This window comes from Urocitellus parryii, chromosome 4 (assembly GCF_045843805.1).
Source record: "Urocitellus parryii isolate mUroPar1 chromosome 4, mUroPar1.hap1, whole genome shotgun sequence".
Classification (NCBI taxonomy): domain Eukaryota; kingdom Metazoa; phylum Chordata; class Mammalia; order Rodentia; family Sciuridae; genus Urocitellus; species Urocitellus parryii.
Window position 1 is genome coordinate 188,566,237 of NC_135534.1, and position 20,248 is coordinate 188,586,484.

Sequence of the window (20,248 nt, forward strand, 5' to 3'; positions counted from 1 at the left end):
TCCAAGTCGGAGGCCTTTGCTCTGTGTTTACTTACACTGGGAGCATCTGAAGAGCTTGTTAATTGAGCATAGATCCAGATGGGTGCACTGAACAGGAAATATATTGAAAACCCTACTGTTTCTTGCTTTTTGTTTTGTTTTGGTCCTGGGGGTTGATCCCAGGGGCACTTAATCACTGAGCCACATCTCCAGTCCTCTTTTTTTTTTTTTGTATTTTATTTAGAGACAGGGTCTAGCTGAGTTGCTTAGAACCTTGATAAATTGCTGAGGCTGGCTTTGATCTCGAAATTCTCCTGCTGTGGCCTTGAGCCTCTGGGATTACAGGCATCTGCCACCACGCCCAGCTTCCTGCTTTTGTTTTTAACCAGAGATTTCAGTTGCATTTGTGTCTACTGGAAAAATGACTTTTTAAAAGTATAACTTTATATGAAAATTGGTGGTTAGTTCTCACCCACATTGACTGTAGGATTTTGAAAGTGGTCACCCGTACCTAGGTAACGAAGGTATAGGAGCTTGCCTGGTGATTCTTTATCTTCACTGCATTTTGTGTCAAATGCACACAGATACGACATGGGACATTCCTTATTCCTTTGGTCCAGACAGCTTTGTTGACCCTGGTATCGATGTGTACATCTCGGGTCCCCACCTCCTTCATGGAAAATTTCTGGATCTCTTTGAGTGCCCAAGGAGCACCTTTGAAGCCCAGTCTCTGGATGCACTTCTGAATGTTGGTGGTGTACTCCCGGGGTTACCACCTCGCTGATGGCAGAACATCTCATCTGCTTCTTGCCACCCTTCTTTGAGGGAGGCACTGTGGAGGGCTCAAGTTAAAACAGAAGGTGGATAATGAACGACTTTTGGATTCTAGAAGGTTTTGCTAATAACTCTTGGGCTTCCCGAATTTGCCCAACTTGAACTCGCCAGGTAAAAGTTGCTCAATTTGGCACCACCTTTTCTTCTTGAGTTTTGATATTCAACTTAGCCCTTTCTGATATTCTAATAAGCCATTTTTGTCTTTTGGTGGACTTGGAGGTGTGGTAAGCCCAAGAGCAACTGACTCTTTGACCATCTAAATCAAGTTAGGTGTTTACTGGCCTTTCAACCTCTTAGAAGTTCTTTGCATTTGTCTTTAATTGATTCTCCTTGGAAACTCTCTGCACATGGGCCTGGATGGCCTCATTTTCTCCCTGGAGAGTGACAAAGGAATATGTTTATTCAGCTTGAATGTCCCCAAATTTGGCCCAGCACTTCTAGGAGAGCACTATAGACATTCTTTTGAATGCACAAAGGAGAAAGAAAGTAGCAGGAAACTATCCATGACAAAGGATAAACAAACTGGGCCTTTGGGAAGTTTGTGAGCCTGGAGGAGCCTGGAGGAGCCTGGAGGAGCCTGGAGGAGATGGCAACCATGTTTCTGTTCATCTTGGCTGCACTTGCATGTTTCCCACAAGCAAGGAGGAATGAAGTATTTTTTTTTTTTTTTTTTGGTACCAAGGATTGAACCCAGGTGTGCTTTACCACTGAGCCACATCCCCAACCTTCCTCCTCCTTTTAAAATTAATTTTATTTTGAGACGGGGCCTTGTTAGGTTGCTGAGGCTGGCTTTGAACTTGTGATTCTCTTGCCTCAGCCTCCCGAGTTGCTGGGATTACAGGCATGCACCACCATCCCTGGCTGGAGTAAGAATTTAAAGAAAGTATTGATCCATTCAGAATTTGGAATTTATACTTTATCCCGAAAGCTAATTGATACAATCCCAGGAGAACTTCTCTGATGGTCCATTGACAACAATAAAATCCTCCAACAGTTTCTATGTTGAATTTATGTAGGGGCCCAAGTGGAGAGTGAATCTAAATCAAAGAGAAGTTAATTTTCAAGTCACACACAAATTTATACAGATAAAGAAAAACCCCTTGACATAAACAGCTTTACATGCTCATGACAAAGGTGGCACTGTAGAGCAACACAAAGAAGAAATGACCTTTTCAATAAGCACTGTTTAGTCCAATGCATATTCATGAGAAAAATACACCTTGATCTCTACCTTGCATCACATACTAAAATCAGGATGAACTCTAGGTTCACATGTAAAAAGATAGTACATCTTCCTTTTAGAAGGAATCATTGCATGTTTTTTACTTACTGAGGGAAGGCTAAGGTTGCTTCTGGAAAGACAAAAAAAAAAAAAAAAAACCAAAAAAACCCACTAATAAAGGATATGATTGATAAAATGGTCTACATTAAAATTAAGAAATTCCTGGCAGGCTGTGGTGGTGCTACTCAGGAGGCTGGGGGAGGATTACAAATTGAGGACCATCTGGGCAATTTATCAAGACCCTGTCTCAAAAAAAAAAATTAAAAAGAGCTAAGAATATAGCTTTGTGGTAGAGTACTCACCTCACATGTGAGAGAGCGTGGATTCAATCCTCAGCACCACACACACATACACACCCCCAAATTTTAATTTCTTATAAAAAAATACTAGTAAGAGTAAAAATGCAAGTCACAGAATGGATATAAAAATGCTCATCAATGGACTTATACTAGAATATATAGAGAATCCCACAAAGCAATACCGAAACAGTCAAAAACTTTAATAGTTTCTTCACAAAAGAGGCCAGTAAGCCTGTGGAAAGGAATTCAGATAGGAAGTGAGCAAAATAGCCACATCGCCTTCCTTGTCTTCTTCTTCTGGTACAACAATATGTCAAATAATTTTTAGTTGAAACTACATTTATCCCTGATATCCTAATTAAACTGAATATCAATTTACTGTTTGAATATATTTGACCCCTTTTTTTGCATCTATAATTCCATTTTGAATTCTCCATCCTGGCCAATAGTCCTTCATTTGTCTTATTGTTTTTATGTATTTGGCCATTCTACCCCCAAATTCCAAAATAGTTTTTTCCCCCCTACATTCCATTGCTTTTTGCAGATATTGTATGGTCTGTTAAGCAAAGATTGCTTACACAGGACTCACATGCTTCACCTGCTACTGTTATTTAGAAGAACCTCAAGCCTACTCAGTATTGACTTATTCTTGCTCAACATAATTAATGGTTTACTCACTTTTTTTCAGTTCTAGTAATTGCATAAACGTGTGTGTGTGTGTGTGTGTGTGTGTGTGTACAAATGGTGTTCATATTCCTTTCATGAAGAATCTAGTTACTAGCATCTAACTTAGACATCTAACTTAGACACAGTTTAGATAGTAATCAATCAATACCTACCTTGGCCCAAGGTAATCCTGAAGACTAGTTGCAGAACACAAAATAGTCACAACAAATTACTTTTCCTTGAATTTAGAATATAAGAGCCAGCCTCTGTAGTTTCTGTTTTAAAATGAAGATTTGATTCTTCGGGTGTAGGGACGTCAGTGGGTTAGATGATTGACATTGAAGGGATGGTTGGTTACTCACAGTTCCAGGAGGAGGGAACAGCACACAGGTTAAGTGCCAGATTGGTCAGGAAGGAGGGGGGAATGTGAGCAAAGCCCTTTACTGTGGCTTCTTCAGAAAGTAACAGGTGATGCAGAGTAAACTCATTTTATCAATAGCTGGTTTGAATAATTTCAGTGGGCTCTGGGGCAAAGGCACTGTTTGCATGGTACCTGGCTTTGGGGAGAGACAGGCAGGTGGAGGGACCCTGAATATAAGAGCCCCTATCCACAGGCCTTACTCCAGGGCTCTGAATTGGTGGGTTTGCATATGAAAGACAGCCCACAAGTGAGTCCAGTTACCATCTGTAGGAATTGGCTAGCAGTCCTGGGAGAATCAGTCTCCCCAAGGAGATAAGGTTCCAGATGTCAACACATCAGAAAAGAAAGGCACGCTTTATACACCTTTTTGGGAAATAACTGGTGTTAAACGAAATACTATTATTTTCTGTTTTGTTCATCCAGTGGAAAATCATTAACTTGAAGCAATTGTGTTTTGCTAGAAACAATCTCGTGTTATCCAAAGGATTAGGGTCACTTTCCAGTATGATTAGCCAACAAACACACTAACATCCCAGAGGATTGTCCTTTTGGGTCAATTTGCTGACTTCACAGATGGAATTTTTCTGTGTCTTACAAGGTACAGGTTACATTTATTCCTTCTGAATTATGCATTCAATATGAATAATTCTCTTTTCTGTTTCAGCGTTTTAATTAGTAGCTAACGAATCATTTAGCAAATATGAAGTTGCAAGAAGTTAATCTCACTTGAAATTCAAGTTGTGGATTTGTTAAGAATAATTATCTTGTTCATTTTCACCATAAATTAAATCTCCATTAATAATTTATAATGCCCCATTCTGAATTTTACAAAAATTAGGCTCAAAAAGTCTACTAATTTTCAGCATTGCAAGTCTTAAATTAAGTCTTCTTATTTGAAAAATTTCCAATTTTTTTCCCCCTCTCTTGAGCTCCACCCCCCCCCCTTGAGGTACCAGGGCTGCACTCAACTACTGAGCCACATCTTCAGCCCTATTTTGTATTTTATTAGAGACAGGGTCTCACTGAGTTGCTTAGCGCCTTGTTAAATTGCTGAGGCTGTCTTTGAACTCATGATCCTCCTGCCTCTGCCTCCTGAGCTGCTGGGATTACAAACATGTGCCACTGTGCCTGGCATGGAGATTTTTTAAAAACCTGTTTATTATGATCTTGACTTGTACTCAATGATCTAAAGGATTAAAAAGTGATGGGTAGTTGTTTCAAACATTCAACATTTGAATGTACATTTATCTAAAAATAAAAATTAGATGTTAGAAAATTTTAAAAATTAGAATAGTCTCATGTTTTCAAAAGACAGTTTTTCTTTCTTTTTTTGGGTGGAGGGGCAGGTGTTCCAGGGATTGAACTCAGAGACACTCAACCACTGAGCCACTTCCCCAGCCCTATTTTGTATTTTATTTAGAGACAGGGTCTTGCTTAGCACCTGGCCATTGCTGAGGCTGGCTTTGAACTTCTGATCCTCCTGTCTCAGCCTCCCGAGCTGCTGGGATCAAGGCGTGCGCCATTGTGCCCAGCTCAGTTTTTCTTTTTAATTATATTCAATATTGTCCTAAAAGTCAAAGGACAAAAGTATAATTAGTCAATAAAGCCGAAGTATTTTGTTTCTGTTTTTGTTTTGGATGGAGCACAAGGCCTCATACGTGTTAGGCAAGCACTCTACCACTGAACTACAATCCCCGGCAAAGCCAAAATTTTAAACATGTTAAATATAAATTAAATCTTCCTAAGTGTTTTTATAAAAAGTAAAATGATTCAATTTTAGTATTCGAAGTCCATCATCATACCAACGTGACAAATTATCATTAGTATCAGGTTTCACATGTTCCATCTAGGCCGATATTTATATACAAGTCCAAAAGTGAGATGAATTTTGTAATATGGGAAATGTTCCTAGCTGTCATGTGTGTGCAACTGTTGCAACATGTCACTAGCTTGTGAGTTCCTAGGAAGTGAGAATTGAAACAAAAAGAAAAGAAAGAAAATGGATCCTCCTGTATTCCAGGGAAATACTTTGTAATACAAGTATAAACTACCTGCCAGGGGAAAGAAGAAAAAGTGGAAAATCGAATTGTTCTACCTGCCAGGGAAAGGAGAGAGGAAAAGTTCATTGTTCATTTCTCTTACTTGTTGCTCCTTCCACTCATTTCCTCCCTACACTCCAGCTCCTACATTGGACAGCAACCAAATACCACCACAGCTGGATCAGTCCTGAAGAGCTAGGCACCAAACAAGGTCAAAAACAACGCTTGAAAGAACGCTGGTGTATTAATTATCTGAAAACTGGCCTAATAGGTTCTTTTGTTGGTTTTGCCAAGGCTCCTTCTAACACGTGTCTTTTTCTGCAGATACACACAAGTTTCATTGGGGGTATATTCCACTCTGAAGAATTCTTAAAATCAATTTTACATCTTTATGGTATACTTGTAGGGAATGATAGAATGCTGGTGGTCCTTCCTCCAGGACATCTATGTCTTAAACTTCAGCGTTCTAGAAGTCACCTGGGGAGCTTGTCTAAAATGTGGACCACTGAGTCTCCTCCCCAGAAATTCTAACTATGCAGAAGTTCAGGAAACTGCATCTGCTAGAGGCTTCCAGGACTATAGTGTAAGATATACTGGACTATGCCAGGACCCTACCTTTGACTCCACTGTAACAGTACAGGTCCTGTTTCTCAGTGCAGTCTCTGCTGATATCCCTACCCTTCTGCACATTGATCCAGCAATTCTCCTTATCAGCTATACATTTAAATCACTTGAAAAACCTTCTAAAAAATGATTGGTGGCTGTGCCTCACCTAAAGCAATGAAGCCAGACTCCCTGGAAGTGAGGCCCGAGCTACCAGTGACATTTTAAAGCAACCCAGTAGATTTGACTGTGCAATCAAAGCTGAGGACAACTGTTCCAATCCATCTTCTGTCTCCAGTGGTCTTTCTTAGCATGGATTAAAGTATTTTAAGATTCCTTCTTTACTAGAACATATTCCAGCCTCTATTACAGAGAAGGCAAACTGGATACAAGTGCAGCATAAATTATTGATCTTTCATTGATCCAGCCTGCCTAAACCTGAGGCTCCAGCTACAAGCACTTGGGTGGTGTACTGAGCAGCCAACTTTGCCCTGTTTTGCTGCCCACTGTAGATGAAGCACTCAGAGATGTAAAAGGAAAATGGCCCACATGCCCAGGAGGCTCAATAAAGGTGTGGCTGGTTAGGAAAGAGGGTGCTGCGGGATCTGCCCAAGCAGTAGCCCCAATGCTCTGTCTTCACATATAATTTTTCTTTTGGTCAATTGTCACTAATATGCCCTCTGCATGGCTATGACATGATTGTTTCAATAGCACCTTTGCATTCTCAGAATTAGTTATCATTTTGAAAAACTGGAAGACATGAAATTGGATTTGAAACCTACCATTATCACAATAAAATCAAGTACATTGAGCAATAAAAGAAAAGGAAAAACTGCTGTTTCACTTAACTATAACTTCAATGCTCATCTAACAGCCCAATAGTGGATATTATTTTTTTTCAAACTTTCAGCACTTATTTGTGTGATTAAAGTTTTCTATAATTAGTTACTGGCTAAAACATGAGGGAAAAAATTAAAACTTGAGTAGGAAATGTGTGTGCCATAAACTATTGCAAAAAATGTTTGCAATTTTAAAGGCTACAATCCACTTGACTTCAAGGTTTTATCAATAGCAAAATAAGAGTTTCCATTTACTCAAAAATGGTTGAAAAGAGAATCTCCATGTGGAGAATGCAACAACAACAATAATAAAAAACAAACAAACAAACAAACAAAAAAAAAAAACACAAAGAACTGGTATCCAGAATGGATAAAGGATGCCTGAAAATTATAAGGACAGAAGTTAGATCCCCAGAACTTACTTTATAATTTGCAAATTCGTTTCCTTGGACCAACATCTCCCCATTCTTCTCAATTACTTGGTCCAGTCTTTTGGTTCCCTTTGCCTCATAGAATACACAGCAACCTATTATCCACTCGCTTGCCTCCTAGCTAGAAAGTAAGCTGCAGGAGGACAGGCAGAGGTCTTGATTACAGTCATATTCCAAGCCAGTACAGAGCTTGGCATCTTATGGGCATTTCTCCAGTTTTGAGAGACCACCTACGTTCATCACTGATTTTATTTTTTAAATTTTAATATTTATCTTTTAGTTTTCGGCAGACACAACAGCTTTGTTTGTATGTGGTGCTGAGGATGGAACCTGGGCAGCACGCATGCCAGGCGAGCTCGCTACTGCTTGAGCCACATCCCCAGCCCCTCATCACTGATTTTAGATGAGGCAAGAAAGCCAGGTAGGGGCCATCATCTTACTACACACTCTGATCCTACACCGAGAGGTACATGTTTGGTGTTGAACTAGTTGTGTCCTGGGGGAGTTACTTAAGCTCTCCTGTCTTCACTGGCAACTGGGGATGACAGAATTTACACCTAACAGGACTGTTACATAGATCAAATTAACAGAAGGCAGATGCCTAGCATATTTTCAATTCTAATTGATCCCCATTATCAAACTTGAAAAACATGTCTTCCAGCAGGCCCCCAGACCCTTGCTGTTTAGGACACAACAGTCTTCTTTGAGTAACTAGCAGTTTACACTTTACCACTCAGGTTGGAGCCTCTATCTGGCCTAAGTCTTTCTTAGAACCCAAACCCTCATGGTAATGTCTGGGGCAACTCCCCTTTGATTGGACTATGAAAAATTTCTAATCAATGTAATAAAGCTCTTGTTACCATTAACATAATTAGCGTTGGACTGTGACCTTTGGCACAGGAATCTTATACTAGATATACACATTTCCATTCTGGGTGGACACCCATGTTCATGCTGACAGCAGAGTAGATTTACCTGCTAGAACAGAGAATATTATCTTCTCTGTTCAGAAAAGTCACAGGATAATAAATTCTAACATACTATTCTGTTTCCTGTATAACCTTAATAAGATTTTTCCAGAAACACGTTGATAGTAACGATTTTTAAAAATCTTCTTAAAATAATCGTTGGCTATTAGGTTACTAAAACAGAATACATGAAAATAGATGGGTGGTGTACACATTCCACTACTTGGGAGACTGAAGCAGAAGGACTGACTGCAAGTTCAAGGCCAGCTGGGGCAACTTTGTGAGACTCTTATCTAAAAAAAAAAAAAAAAAAAAAACAAAGCCTGGGGCTGAGGATGTAGCTTAGTGGCTGGTAACTGTGAAGCCCTGGATTCAATCCCCCAGAAGTGGGGAAAAATAGACATTAGATGGTCCTTTTTTATTTATTTTGAAGACTATTCAGACACACCAGGCAGTTTTAAAAAGGGTAGAATTAATATTTTATTGTCATTTATAATCAGATGGCAATTGGGTATATAGCTTCCATACTTCATACTTTTTGTAAATTAAAAAAATTACAAGTTTTAAACAGCTGACGGCTGGTTACATTTTTCAGAAAACACGATTAGACAAATTCTTTGATGGTGGCTTCGAGCTTTTCCTTATTAGCTCCAGAAAACTCACCCACCTGTGAAGGGAATATTGAATTGACGTTAGATGTGGCATTACATCTCTACTTTGTACATATGATCACAGAATGAAGGAAGGATGGGGGAAGAAAAAGAAGCTTATTTAAATAAACTTCAGTGAATAACAGTTCTTTTAAATTAAAAAGTCGAAAACAAACAACAAAAAGAACAATCTTCAAAGTCACAAGGCTCAAGTACAAGTTTCTAGCAGAACTACCTCTTAACAATGATGAACGGCCTGTTGATGTTTAAGAAATCCTACATACTTTATGATATAAATATAAAGCACCAATCACAGAGATTTAGAGTCTAGTTCTATCAAAGATCAATTATCAGTTAGGTATCACATTATGTGAGTCAATGAAAAATGGCCTACTGGATACTCTTGAATGAAGAAATTAGTGATATGCTTCACCCTAAGAAGGGAAAGTCACTTCTATCGTTTTCATTCATACCACATGCCCTCCTTTTGTCCTGCGAGTCTTCTTAAAGGTCAGATGTACATACCTTTTGACCCTTCTTAAAAAACTGGAAGGTAGGCATGCATTTGACTTCACAATCTGCAGCAACGTCCTAGGGGGGAAGGGCAGGTAGCAGGGGAGAAGATTAAAACAAGACCGAGGATTGAGCATTGATGAAACAGTCCCAAATCAGATTCCTTCTCATTATACACTCCATGTCTCTGCATTAAGACAATTTTAGCGATTGTCATGAATGCCATGGCAGCACAAAAGCCAAACTGGTTCTTCTTCAGAATTAGCAGTTCTTGCTTCTTATTTAGTCTCTCTAGTCTTATTATGGGGTTCCTACTTATGAATCTACATACCTGTGCTAACTGATTCAATTTTCTCATCAACTCTAGAATTGCTGAAATAGCATGCTTATTTTAAAGCCTCCAGTTTATTATAAACTATTTTCCAGGGAACTTCTATCAGTTTACCAGTATTTACCTTGACTTTTGCCAGCTAGCTTAAGACCCTGCTTTAACCAGATCCTCTGGCCCTAATCTACCCCATCCTTTGAAAGCATAGGATTTATAGATTTTTGCATCAATCAAATATTTACTGATATTTAAATAATGTTGAATTATTAAATTATTAAAATAATGTTGAATTACTAAAAACTGTGAGCTTTTCCAGGTCCATTTGCTCAATGGCCAAAGAGGGGTAATAATTGTCATCGAAGATTACATAAGATAGAGTATTCACAATGGCTATCATTTCTTCATGTTCAATATTTCCTACGATTTTTATTTTTGTATTTCTTCTAGATTTATTTGAAAATAAATAATGATACAACATTTTAATTCTATGATTAATTATTAATATGTGGCTACATAGACTTGGTTCTATTTTTTGGGGGGCTTTCTAGTTTTTTCCTATGGATCAATGTACTGTGGTTACAGGATCACAATGTTTTGATTAATGCAGTTAATATATATGCTGTATTTATGAAGCTGAGGCTAACTTGTCTCCCTAGTTTGTTTTGTAAAAAAAACTTCCCAGAATTTTCCTAGCAATACTGTTTCAGGACATCATGATCTGTTTTGTTGAAAGTGGGTTAAAGTTAGATAAATTTGGGAGTACTGATATTTTAATAATGTTGAATCAATGTCCATGAACATGGCATTATCCATCTACTAAAATTATTTTATGGATCCCAGTAAAGTTTGATAGTTCTATTAACTATACTGAATCTTTATTGCTAATATCTTATTTTAAATTTATTTTGTTGTCCAGTGTTTGTTTTTGCAGTACTGGGGACCCAGGGTCTCATGCTTGCTAAGCAAATGCTCTACCATTGAGCCACACACACCCCAGACCCATGTCTTTTTTTGTACTGGAGATTGAACCCAGAGGTGCTGTACTACTGAAATCATCCCCAGCCATTTTTAAATTTTATTTATTTACATGAGACAGATTCTCACTAAGTTGCCCAGCTCCAGCATCACTTTTTATTTTATAGACTACTTGGCTATCCTTATAGTGATTGGAAAGGCATGCACACTGTAGAAAAATTTTCCTTTGAGCTTTAAACAAATTCTTAATCTTAAGGTTTTTTTTTTTTTTTTCTTTTTTAAAAGACCACTCCTTTCTTTAAAAACAGAAACCTGGCCTGGTTCCAATACCACCGAGTTGGAATTTGACAATCTGATAAATGCAACTTTCCATCAGCTGCCCCTGTAGTCAGCACTAAAGTCTGACTACCCGGCAACCCTGGCAACCCATTGTCCAGTTATGGTTTTGCCCAATCTTAGATTTTTATTAGTAAACAGAATAGGACTTTGCTTAACCTTATGAAATTTAATTTCACTGGCTTCTAGGCTAACACTCCACCTCTATCCTTAACTCATTGCTGACTCTTGTTCCAACCAAAATCAAAACACATGGCATTCCAAAAGGTTGCAAAATATTCAGGTCTAAGCTACTTTGTTTCTTGTTTAATTTACAAAATAAGTATCACACCCTGTTGGCTGTCAAAGAAATAGGATCTATTCAAAGGGGGTAGTCCTCATATCTTTTTGTGAACATAAAATTATTTTCCTTGTGTATCACTTTATACATCCAAGTCAGTCTTCTAACTGTCCATTTGCACCTGTTGTATCTACAAGATAATTTCTTCCTAAGAGTTTAGGGAACTATAAAAACCCCTGTGCTGCTCAATTTTTAGAATAGTGAAGCAAAATTAAAAGGCCCCAATTTGTCAGAGGGCCATTTCAAGTTTTGAAAGACACTTTCAGGGTGATGGCAAGTGTGCCCCAAGCAGACATGAAGGACTTCATGGGAAGTCCCCACCTGTTCTACGCATCCTACTTCCCAAAGGTTCAAGATGGAGGCAGGAAGAGCGCCTGTCTTTGGTAAAGTCTAGGGTGCTGCTCTGCTCGTACATTATGTCAGCCCACATGCTGCAGTCTTCTCACCTATGCAATGGTGAGTCACTGTGAGCATTTTATGACAATGCATGTGAAGGACCTACCATGGCATCTGGCACATATTATTACTTTCTAATAAAAATTATGTTTTTATGTGATAGAGTCATTAGCATTCAGTTTATGTAGTCCAGTGCCAATTACTCCTGGCTAAAGTGACCATATAGGAAAAAAATGACTAAAAAAAAATTAAATGGGGAATAAGAATCCTCCCCCCCACCTATAAACATGAGCAATTATGCTAACCCCCCAACACACACATACAAAATTCTGCAATACATCTAGAGCAAAAACTGTACTGAACCATAACATACATTCATTCATTTATTCTATATCTGGTCCCAAAACAGCCTGTTCACAGACAGAGATTGGTACAGTTGGGCATCCGTTATCCAAAATGTTTGGGACCAGAAATGTTTCAGGTATCAGCTTTTTGAACTTTGAAATATTTGCATAGATTTTACTGGTGTCTTTTTTTTCTTTTTTTTTTTTTTTTGGTGATCTGAAAATTTGAAATCCAAATCCACAATTTTTTGAGCAGATCTCAGTGTTCAACATGTTTTGGCCTTTCAAGCAGAATGTGTGCTTAGGGATATGGAATCAGTCTAATAATAGACAAGATTCACTGGACATCTATGTGCCGGGAAGTATTCTAAGCATTTTATAGAATCCTGATGACGATGATGTTGACCTGACACTGCCATTTTACAGAGGATGAAACTGAGGCACAGAAAAGATAAATAACTTAACTATGTCTCCATTTTAATGAGAGTCAGAAGTGGGAAATAAAGCAAGCAAGTCTGGGTGGAGGATCCATCCCGTATCGCTATCATAAATGCAAAAGGAAAGATAAATCAGGGGGACACCTAGGAAGGGAAAAAATATAGTCCAGGGAGCAAAATGGGGTAACTGGAGAAGAGTTCATGGAGAAAAGGGGAAGCCTGTGACTGGGGCAGGTGATCTGCTGTTGGCAGACAGCTGAGGCTCCAAGAAGGTGAGATGAGCTTGAAGCAGAAGCTGGTGAACCAGGATGAGAACCTAGGTCTAGCACCTTTGTTGCTACATCACACCCTGCCAACTCCTCCTGCCTAAAATGCTCCCACATCTGGTAAAGATGTCCAAAGGTGCTGCATCCTGAACAGGCTTTCCAAGTTCAGTGTACCATGTGAGCAGCGAGAGCCACGTGCTAAGACCTCCATCTGTATCCACCACAAGGCAGCATCCTCTAAAGTGCGATGGAAAGACAGGGGAGTCAGATGACCTCACTTTCAATCTGACCTCTGTCACATACTCTTTTCAACTCCAAAGACAACCTCTCTGTGTGTTTTTTCATTTGTAAAATGGGGATGACATCAGCACAAAGACCTAAATGAATCAATACTTATAAAGCCTATGGATTTAATTATTGTAGTCAATTTCTATTTATTGAGCATTACAGAATGGCAAGTAGAATGTAGGGTTTTAGAAAGTGGGTGAGTGATATGATTCAGAAACCTTGATCATACACCTTATCTGTTTTTGTGTTTACTTTAGGATATGATGTACTTAGCTCCTGATATCTAGGATTAAGCCCATAATCATCACCATCACCTATTCTGAAATACAATATTTTAGATAGAATTACAGTTCTATCATTGCTTGATACTTTTTTATGCTATTCAGAGAAAAAGGCCAACATGAAAAGCTCAGTAGTATCTTGAATTTCAGCTACATACCTGACAGTCGTCCACGTCTACTTCAAGGAACAACACATTGGAATACTTTTCAGAGAGGGACTGGAAAATTTAAAATGCAAAATCCAAAAAAATTTAGAACTGGATAATGGCAATTGATATACTCAACCTTCTTTTGGAAAGTTAACGAAAGTAGAGACTAATTAAAGATCTAAAAATTTAGCTTTAAGAACCAGGTCGGCATAAATAAAATACATTTTGATTTTCCTCATGTAAAATAATCTGGCACATCAACTTTGAGCCAAATTGGGCCCATGTTTCAACTTGAAAAAAAAGCTAAACAATTTCAGATAAACAAAATTAACTTCTGAGAGTTGTCTACAACAGGCTACATGCATTGAATCTATATTATTTAAGTTATTATTTTTTGCTGCTACTTTTAGACTATTGATCCAGCAAAACAAAAACTACCACCCCCAAACACCTCTTTTAGCTTGATGACTTCTGACCCCAAAATACCAAGGGCTCATACTCACATGAAAGAAAGGCTTGATCATTTTGCAAGGGCCGCACCACGTGGCAGAGAAGTCAACTACTACAAGCTTGTCTCCTGCAGAGTTCAAGGCTTCCTGAAAAGCTTCCTACAAAGGGCAGAAGAAAAACAGGCTGAATAGTTTCATTTCCAAAAGTTCTGGAGACTTGATGACACAAGTACAACTCAGAGGTCCTGCTTTCAGCAAATTCCAATAAGTCAAAGAAACCAGGTATGAAGGAATCCTACACCAGCCTTACTGTCACTTGAGAAGATGAAACAAGATACAATGCATAGAGTTCCTGATACTTATGTCTTCACTTTATTTGTTGTTGTTGTTTAATAAAGTATCGTGAACTGGCTAACTTATATTCAAACTAAGTAAATGAAAGGAAAATTAAAAAATAACATTTTTACGCACAATGTCTCCATATCAAATCTAGGTATCTGGTAGACAGTCACTAAATTCTTATGGACTGACAGAGAGTCACTGCAATTGAAGAGGTCACAAGGACACAGATTTTTTTTTTATTGATTTATTTTTAATATATGATAGTGGGATGCATCGCAATGCATATTATACATATAGAGCACAACTTTCATATCTCTGGTTGTGTATAAAGTATATTCACACCAATTCGTGTCTTCATACATGTACTTTGGATAATGATGTTCATCACATTCCACCATCATTTCTAATCCCCTGCCCCCTCCTTCCCTTCCCACCCCTTTGCCTATCCAGAGTTCATCTGTTCCTCCCATGCTCTCCCTCTCTACCCCACTATGAATCAGTCTCCTTATATCAGAGAAAACATTTGGCATTTTTTTGGGGGGGGATTGGCTAACTTAACTTAGCATTATCTTCTCCAACTCCATCTATTTACCTGAAAATACTACGACTTTATTCTTACACTGCTGAGTAATATTCTATTGTGTATATAAGCCACACTTTTTTTTAGAGAGAGAATTTTTTTTTAATATTTATTTCTTAGTTTTCGGTGGACATAACATCTTTGTATGTGGTGCTGAGGATCGAACCCGGACCACACGCATGCCAGGCAAGCACGCTACGGTTTGAGCCACATCCCCAGCCCCAAGCCACATTTTTTTTTTAATCTATTCATCTACTGAAGGGCATCTAGGTTGGTTTCACAGTCTAACTATTGTGAATTGTGCTGCTATAAACATTGATGTGGCTGTGTCCCTGTAGTATGCTGTTATTAAGTCCTTTGGGTATAGACTGAGGAGAGGGACAGTTGGGTCAAATGGTGGTTCCATTCCCAATTTTCCAAGAAATTTCCATACTGCTTTCCATATTGGCTGCACCAATTTGCAGTCCCACCAGCAATATATTAGTGTGCCTTTTCTCCCGACATCCTCGCCAACACTTATTGTTGTTTGTCTTCATAATAGCTACCATTGTGACAGGAGATGAAATCTTAGATTAGTTTTGATTTGCTTTTCTCTAATTGCTAGAGTTGACGAACATTTTTTCATATATTTGTTGACTGATTGCATATCATCATCTGAGAAGTGTCTGTTCATGTCCTTGGCCCATTTATTGATTGGGTTATTTGTTTTTTTGGCGTTTAGCCTTTTGAGTTCTTTATACACCCTAGAGATTAGTACTTATCTGAAGTGTGAGGAGTAAAAATTTGCTCCCAAGATGTGGGCTTTCTATTCACCTCACAGATTGTTTCTTTTCTGAGAAGAAGCTTTGTAGTTTGAATCCATCCTATTTATTGATTCTTATTGAGGAAGTTGGGGCCTGATCCCACATGATGGAGATAAGGGCCTACTTTTTCTTCTATTAAGCACAGGATCTCTGGTGTAATTCCTAGGTCCTTGATATACTTTGAGTTGAGTTTTGTGCATGGTGAGAGATAGGGGTTTAATTTCATTTTGTTGCATATGGATTTCCAGTTTTTCCAGCACCATTTGTTGAAGAGACTATCTTTTCTCAAATGTATGTTTCTAGCACCTTTGTCTAATATAAGATAATCGTAATTTTGTGGGTTAGTCTCTAAAGGACACAGATTTTAACAATTGAAAATTCACAAGCTACTCCAAAAGAAAAGCTAAGATTTCTGATTAATTTGTCTATGAAAGAATATGCAAAAAGCTAAAAATAAACAAACACCCCTGAAAACTGATCCCCTAACAGTCATTTTCTGTTGGTGTAAGGATATTTTCTTGTTTGTGCGCACATGCATGCATGCATATTGGGTTTCCAGAGCTGAGATGACATTGCACATCAACCTTTGATTTTTGCCCTTTAGTTCAAAATAATACCCTCATCATTGCTCATGAGAGAAAATCAGTTTTAGTTCCTCATGAAGAAAATTTTCTGTAGATATTATTTTGCATAAAGAATACACATTAAGGGGCTGGGGTTGTGGCTCAGCGGTAAAGGGCTCACCTAGCACGTGCGAGGCCCTGGGTTTGATCCTCAACACCACATACAAATAAATAAAATAAAGGTATCGTGTCCAACTACAACTAAAAAAATAAACATTAAAAAACTCCCAGCAGTAATGATGAAGAGATCGTTTACCACCACCTCCCTGAATTATTTACCAATGGTCTTGATACTGTAACCCTAGGAACCTAACATTCTAGTTACAAGGGACTCATTTTAACAATAGTCAGTGTTGACCAAAACCCAAACTGGGGCAAGGAAGATAAATCAAAGCACAAACCTCTGTATCTGAAGTCTAGATTTTCTTCAATTTGCAGGTCAAACTGGGTTTAATAAAAAATTAATAACACTCCCTTCCCCCACAAGAATTATATTAGATCTGGTTCAATAAAGAAGGAAAGTAAACGAATAAGACACTGTAAGGTAAAAACACACACCCCAAACAAAAGCCTAATGTGGGTTCCTATAAACTACAGTTATTTTCCTAGATTTTAAATTTCTACCTCATGTTTTTGGAATGGTGTGCTTCAGTAACTTTTTCAGTTACGCAGGCCCATCTACCCGACTTTTGGATGTGGAGAGATCTGGGCATGTGGGGTGGGGGATAGGGATGCAGCAGAGAGTAGAAGAAAGAAATCATTTTTCCAAGCCACTACTGATTGTTCCAGATAAAATTACTTCAGAGACTTCCCTAGGATGATTTTCAGGTCTAACAAGGTTTCTTTTTGGGGCAATGATTTGGTTCACTATACCACATCCATACATGCACATGACACAATCTGATCAACTCATTTTTTTTTTTTTAAGTTGTAGATGGACACAACACCTTTATTTTTTTTACTTACTTGTATGTGTCGCTGAGGATTGAACCCCATGCCTCACACATGCTAGGAAAAATGCTCTACCAACTGAGCTACAATCCCAGCCCTGATCAACTCATTCTTTACTGCAAGAATCTGGTAAGACAGTACAAAAGATGAAGTGACCTTGATCAAAAACTTGATGAGATTAACTTTCAAGGATATCCCCAAACAGTTCTGAATCCAATTCAAGCAAAACTACCTAAAATTCTGACAAGAGCTTCTGGCTTAAGTGAACATAAGCTACAGAGCCAGGTATATGTAGATTTCTCATTAAGATTCTCTTCTGACCTAACTTTGCCTAAAATAGATTCAGCTTGAAAATTATTCAAGATTACCTTATGAAAAAGCAAATCACAAATTTTAGCTCTCAGAAACTAACAATCATGATTGATAAATGTTCCCATCACTGACACAGATAACCTGGAAACAAAACATAAGGTACATAAAACAAAAGTAGAGTCTAACACCTCTTTTCCAAAACACATTCAATTCCAAAAGTGATGAGCATGAGAAGTTTGAAAAGCATTTAATGAAGTGCTTTATGTGTAGGAGTTCAAGAAATGGTAGTTGTCATTTTTAAAAAAGAAAAAAATTGTGGGTAAACTACAACTTCTGATTTCTTCTTCCTCATTGCATCTACGGCCCATTATTGCACTCATGTCTGGAACAGGCCCCATACTACCTACACAGTGCCTCAGAAACAGTTGCTCTGGATGGCCAATGGTACCGACTTTAACACACCAGGATGAAAAAATTTAGAGTTGGGTATGGTGGTACATACATTACCTGTAAATCTCAGTGACTCAAGAAGCTGAGGCAGGAGGATTGAAAGTTTGAGGACAGCCACAGCAACTTAGTGTGGCTCTAAGCAACTGAGTAAGATCCTGTGTCAAAATACTCAAAAAAAAGGACTGAGGGTGTAGCTCAGTGGTTAAGTATCCCTGGTTCCAATCCGAGTACCAAGATAAATAAGTTGTTTAAAAAAACAAAAATAAAACCCTGATTGCCATGCCCTTGGACTCAAGCTGTGGTGCTTTCTTAAGTAACAAATGTCTTGTCACCTTTGTACACCTTTCTTAACTGGACAGAGAGGAGGGTCAAGCTACCATGGTTACAACAGGGAAGGTCAGAGCAGGTATTCCCCAGGAACCAAAAGCAACTTCCTGTTCCTAGTTGGGTGGGTTTGTGAGCAAACTAACCCAGGCCACTCCAAGGTCTTCTGGCTCCATAATGAGTTCCACCAGCTTGGTTATACTGAGGTTGCCAGACGCCTAAGAACAAACTCTACCTTCCCTTCCTTTCCCAGGCACAGGCTGTGTTACACAGATATTGAAAAATGTATATGGAACAAAATGCACTATTAAGGATCTCTTATCTACAAATGGGGGGAGGGTTGCTGTTTTTTAAAAAACAAGGATTATGATAATAAAAAAATTAAAGATGACAAACAATAACCAAAGGAAGCTGAGATTTACTAATAACCAAAGTAACAAATGGATCAGAGACCATCACACACATTGCATGTAACAACTTCTGTTTCTGAGGCCCATCTGCACCAAACAGGTACTCGGAGCGCCAAGATTGCCTTCCTCTGCCTTCTCAGGGTGCACGGGTGTGGGTAGAGTACCTCAGGGTAAATGATCTCGAGGGCTCTGCCATCTATCAAACTTCTCCCACTCACTTTCTGAATCTCCTTTTAACAAACAGTTCCGATTGGCTACAGTACAGACATTATATGTCAGGCTGTGGGTTTTCCAATCAGGAGGATATTCAGCTCGCAATAACTTTCGAATACGGGAACACTTTTTCCCTTGGGCATGTTTAAAAGGACAGTACCACTAGCTCGTACCCGAAGGCCGATGAGCACACAGCCGGACGCAGCTACTCCAGGTTCCGGCAAAACCTGAAGGTGGGCGAACCACTGCTGGGTAGGGCAATCGAGGCCCCCGGGCCCAGCCTTGGGGACTGAGTCATTCCAAAGCCAGCGCTGCCGGAAACACGCCCTGCGCCGCAGGAGGAGGAGTCCCGCGGGCGCGGCCTGGACCTCACTTCCTTGGAGCCACCTGGGGCACGCTCCTGAGGGTCTCCAGCAGGGATCCGTCTGTCCACTTTGTGCGGAAGAGGAACGCGTCCTGCTTGGGGCCGGACACTGATGTAACAGATGGGGTCTCCGGCCTAGACCTGCTTTCAAGGGGGCTCACCGCACCCCACGAGGGTGGATTACACCGCATACGGAGAGCGTGGTGACCGGCGCCTTCTCCAAGGGCCCCTCTAACTCCTTGCCTGGATCCGTATCTGGATGCAGATAGGGGCTAAGGGCGGACTCTGTCCATCCCCTCTCCTTCCTCCAATCGGGGTTTTCAGGGTTTGCGAGTGCAAGAGGTGCAGTATGGGTACCCCCAGGCGCTGCACGCGTGTTACCTCCACAGTGCCCAGGGTACAGACCGGGCTGGGCACCCCAATCCCGCCCTCCAGGGGGCCTTCGCCCCTCTCCTCCCCTCCCCCAAGGCATGTTCGGCAATCTCGGGCGCGCCTAGGGCCCGGCTACTCTCAGTCCCAGGCCTCCCCACCGCGTCCCCTTTCCCCAAGGATGCGGAGAGGCGGCCTCCCCACCTCCCGGCGCAGCGCCTTCCCAGCTACAGAGGCTGCGCTTGCGTGCTGGCCTTTCCCGGGCGCACGTACCTTGCTTTCGATCTGTTTCACCATTTTGGCTGTTGGGGGATCTGACAAGAGACGGCTGCAAACGATGTAAACGAATGCAAGGCGCCGGACAGAGCTGGGAGGCGAGCGCGCAGCCCGCCTT

The 20,248-nt window shown here is 39.8% G+C and overlaps 1 protein-coding gene and 1 pseudogene across 1 annotated transcript; both read right to left on the bottom strand.

Annotated features, from left to right (window-relative positions):
* Nucleotides 1–373: 373 nt before the first annotated feature.
* Nucleotides 374–1,668, bottom strand: LOC113184431 (large ribosomal subunit protein eL31 pseudogene; annotated as a pseudogene).
* A 7,241-nt stretch (nt 1,669–8,909) lies between these two features.
* Txn (thioredoxin) lies at nt 8,910–20,241 on the bottom strand. The gene is made up of 5 exons (XM_026391102.2): nt 20,128–20,241; nt 14,168–14,272; nt 13,674–13,733; nt 9,537–9,602; nt 8,910–9,028 (listed from the first exon to the last, which is right to left on the bottom strand). Exons 1-5 carry the CDS (start codon nt 20,149–20,151, stop codon nt 8,966–8,968), a joined length of 318 nt encoding a protein of 105 aa, XP_026246887.1. The 5' UTR covers nt 20,152–20,241; the 3' UTR covers nt 8,910–8,965.
* Nucleotides 20,242–20,248: the final 7 nt, after the last annotated feature.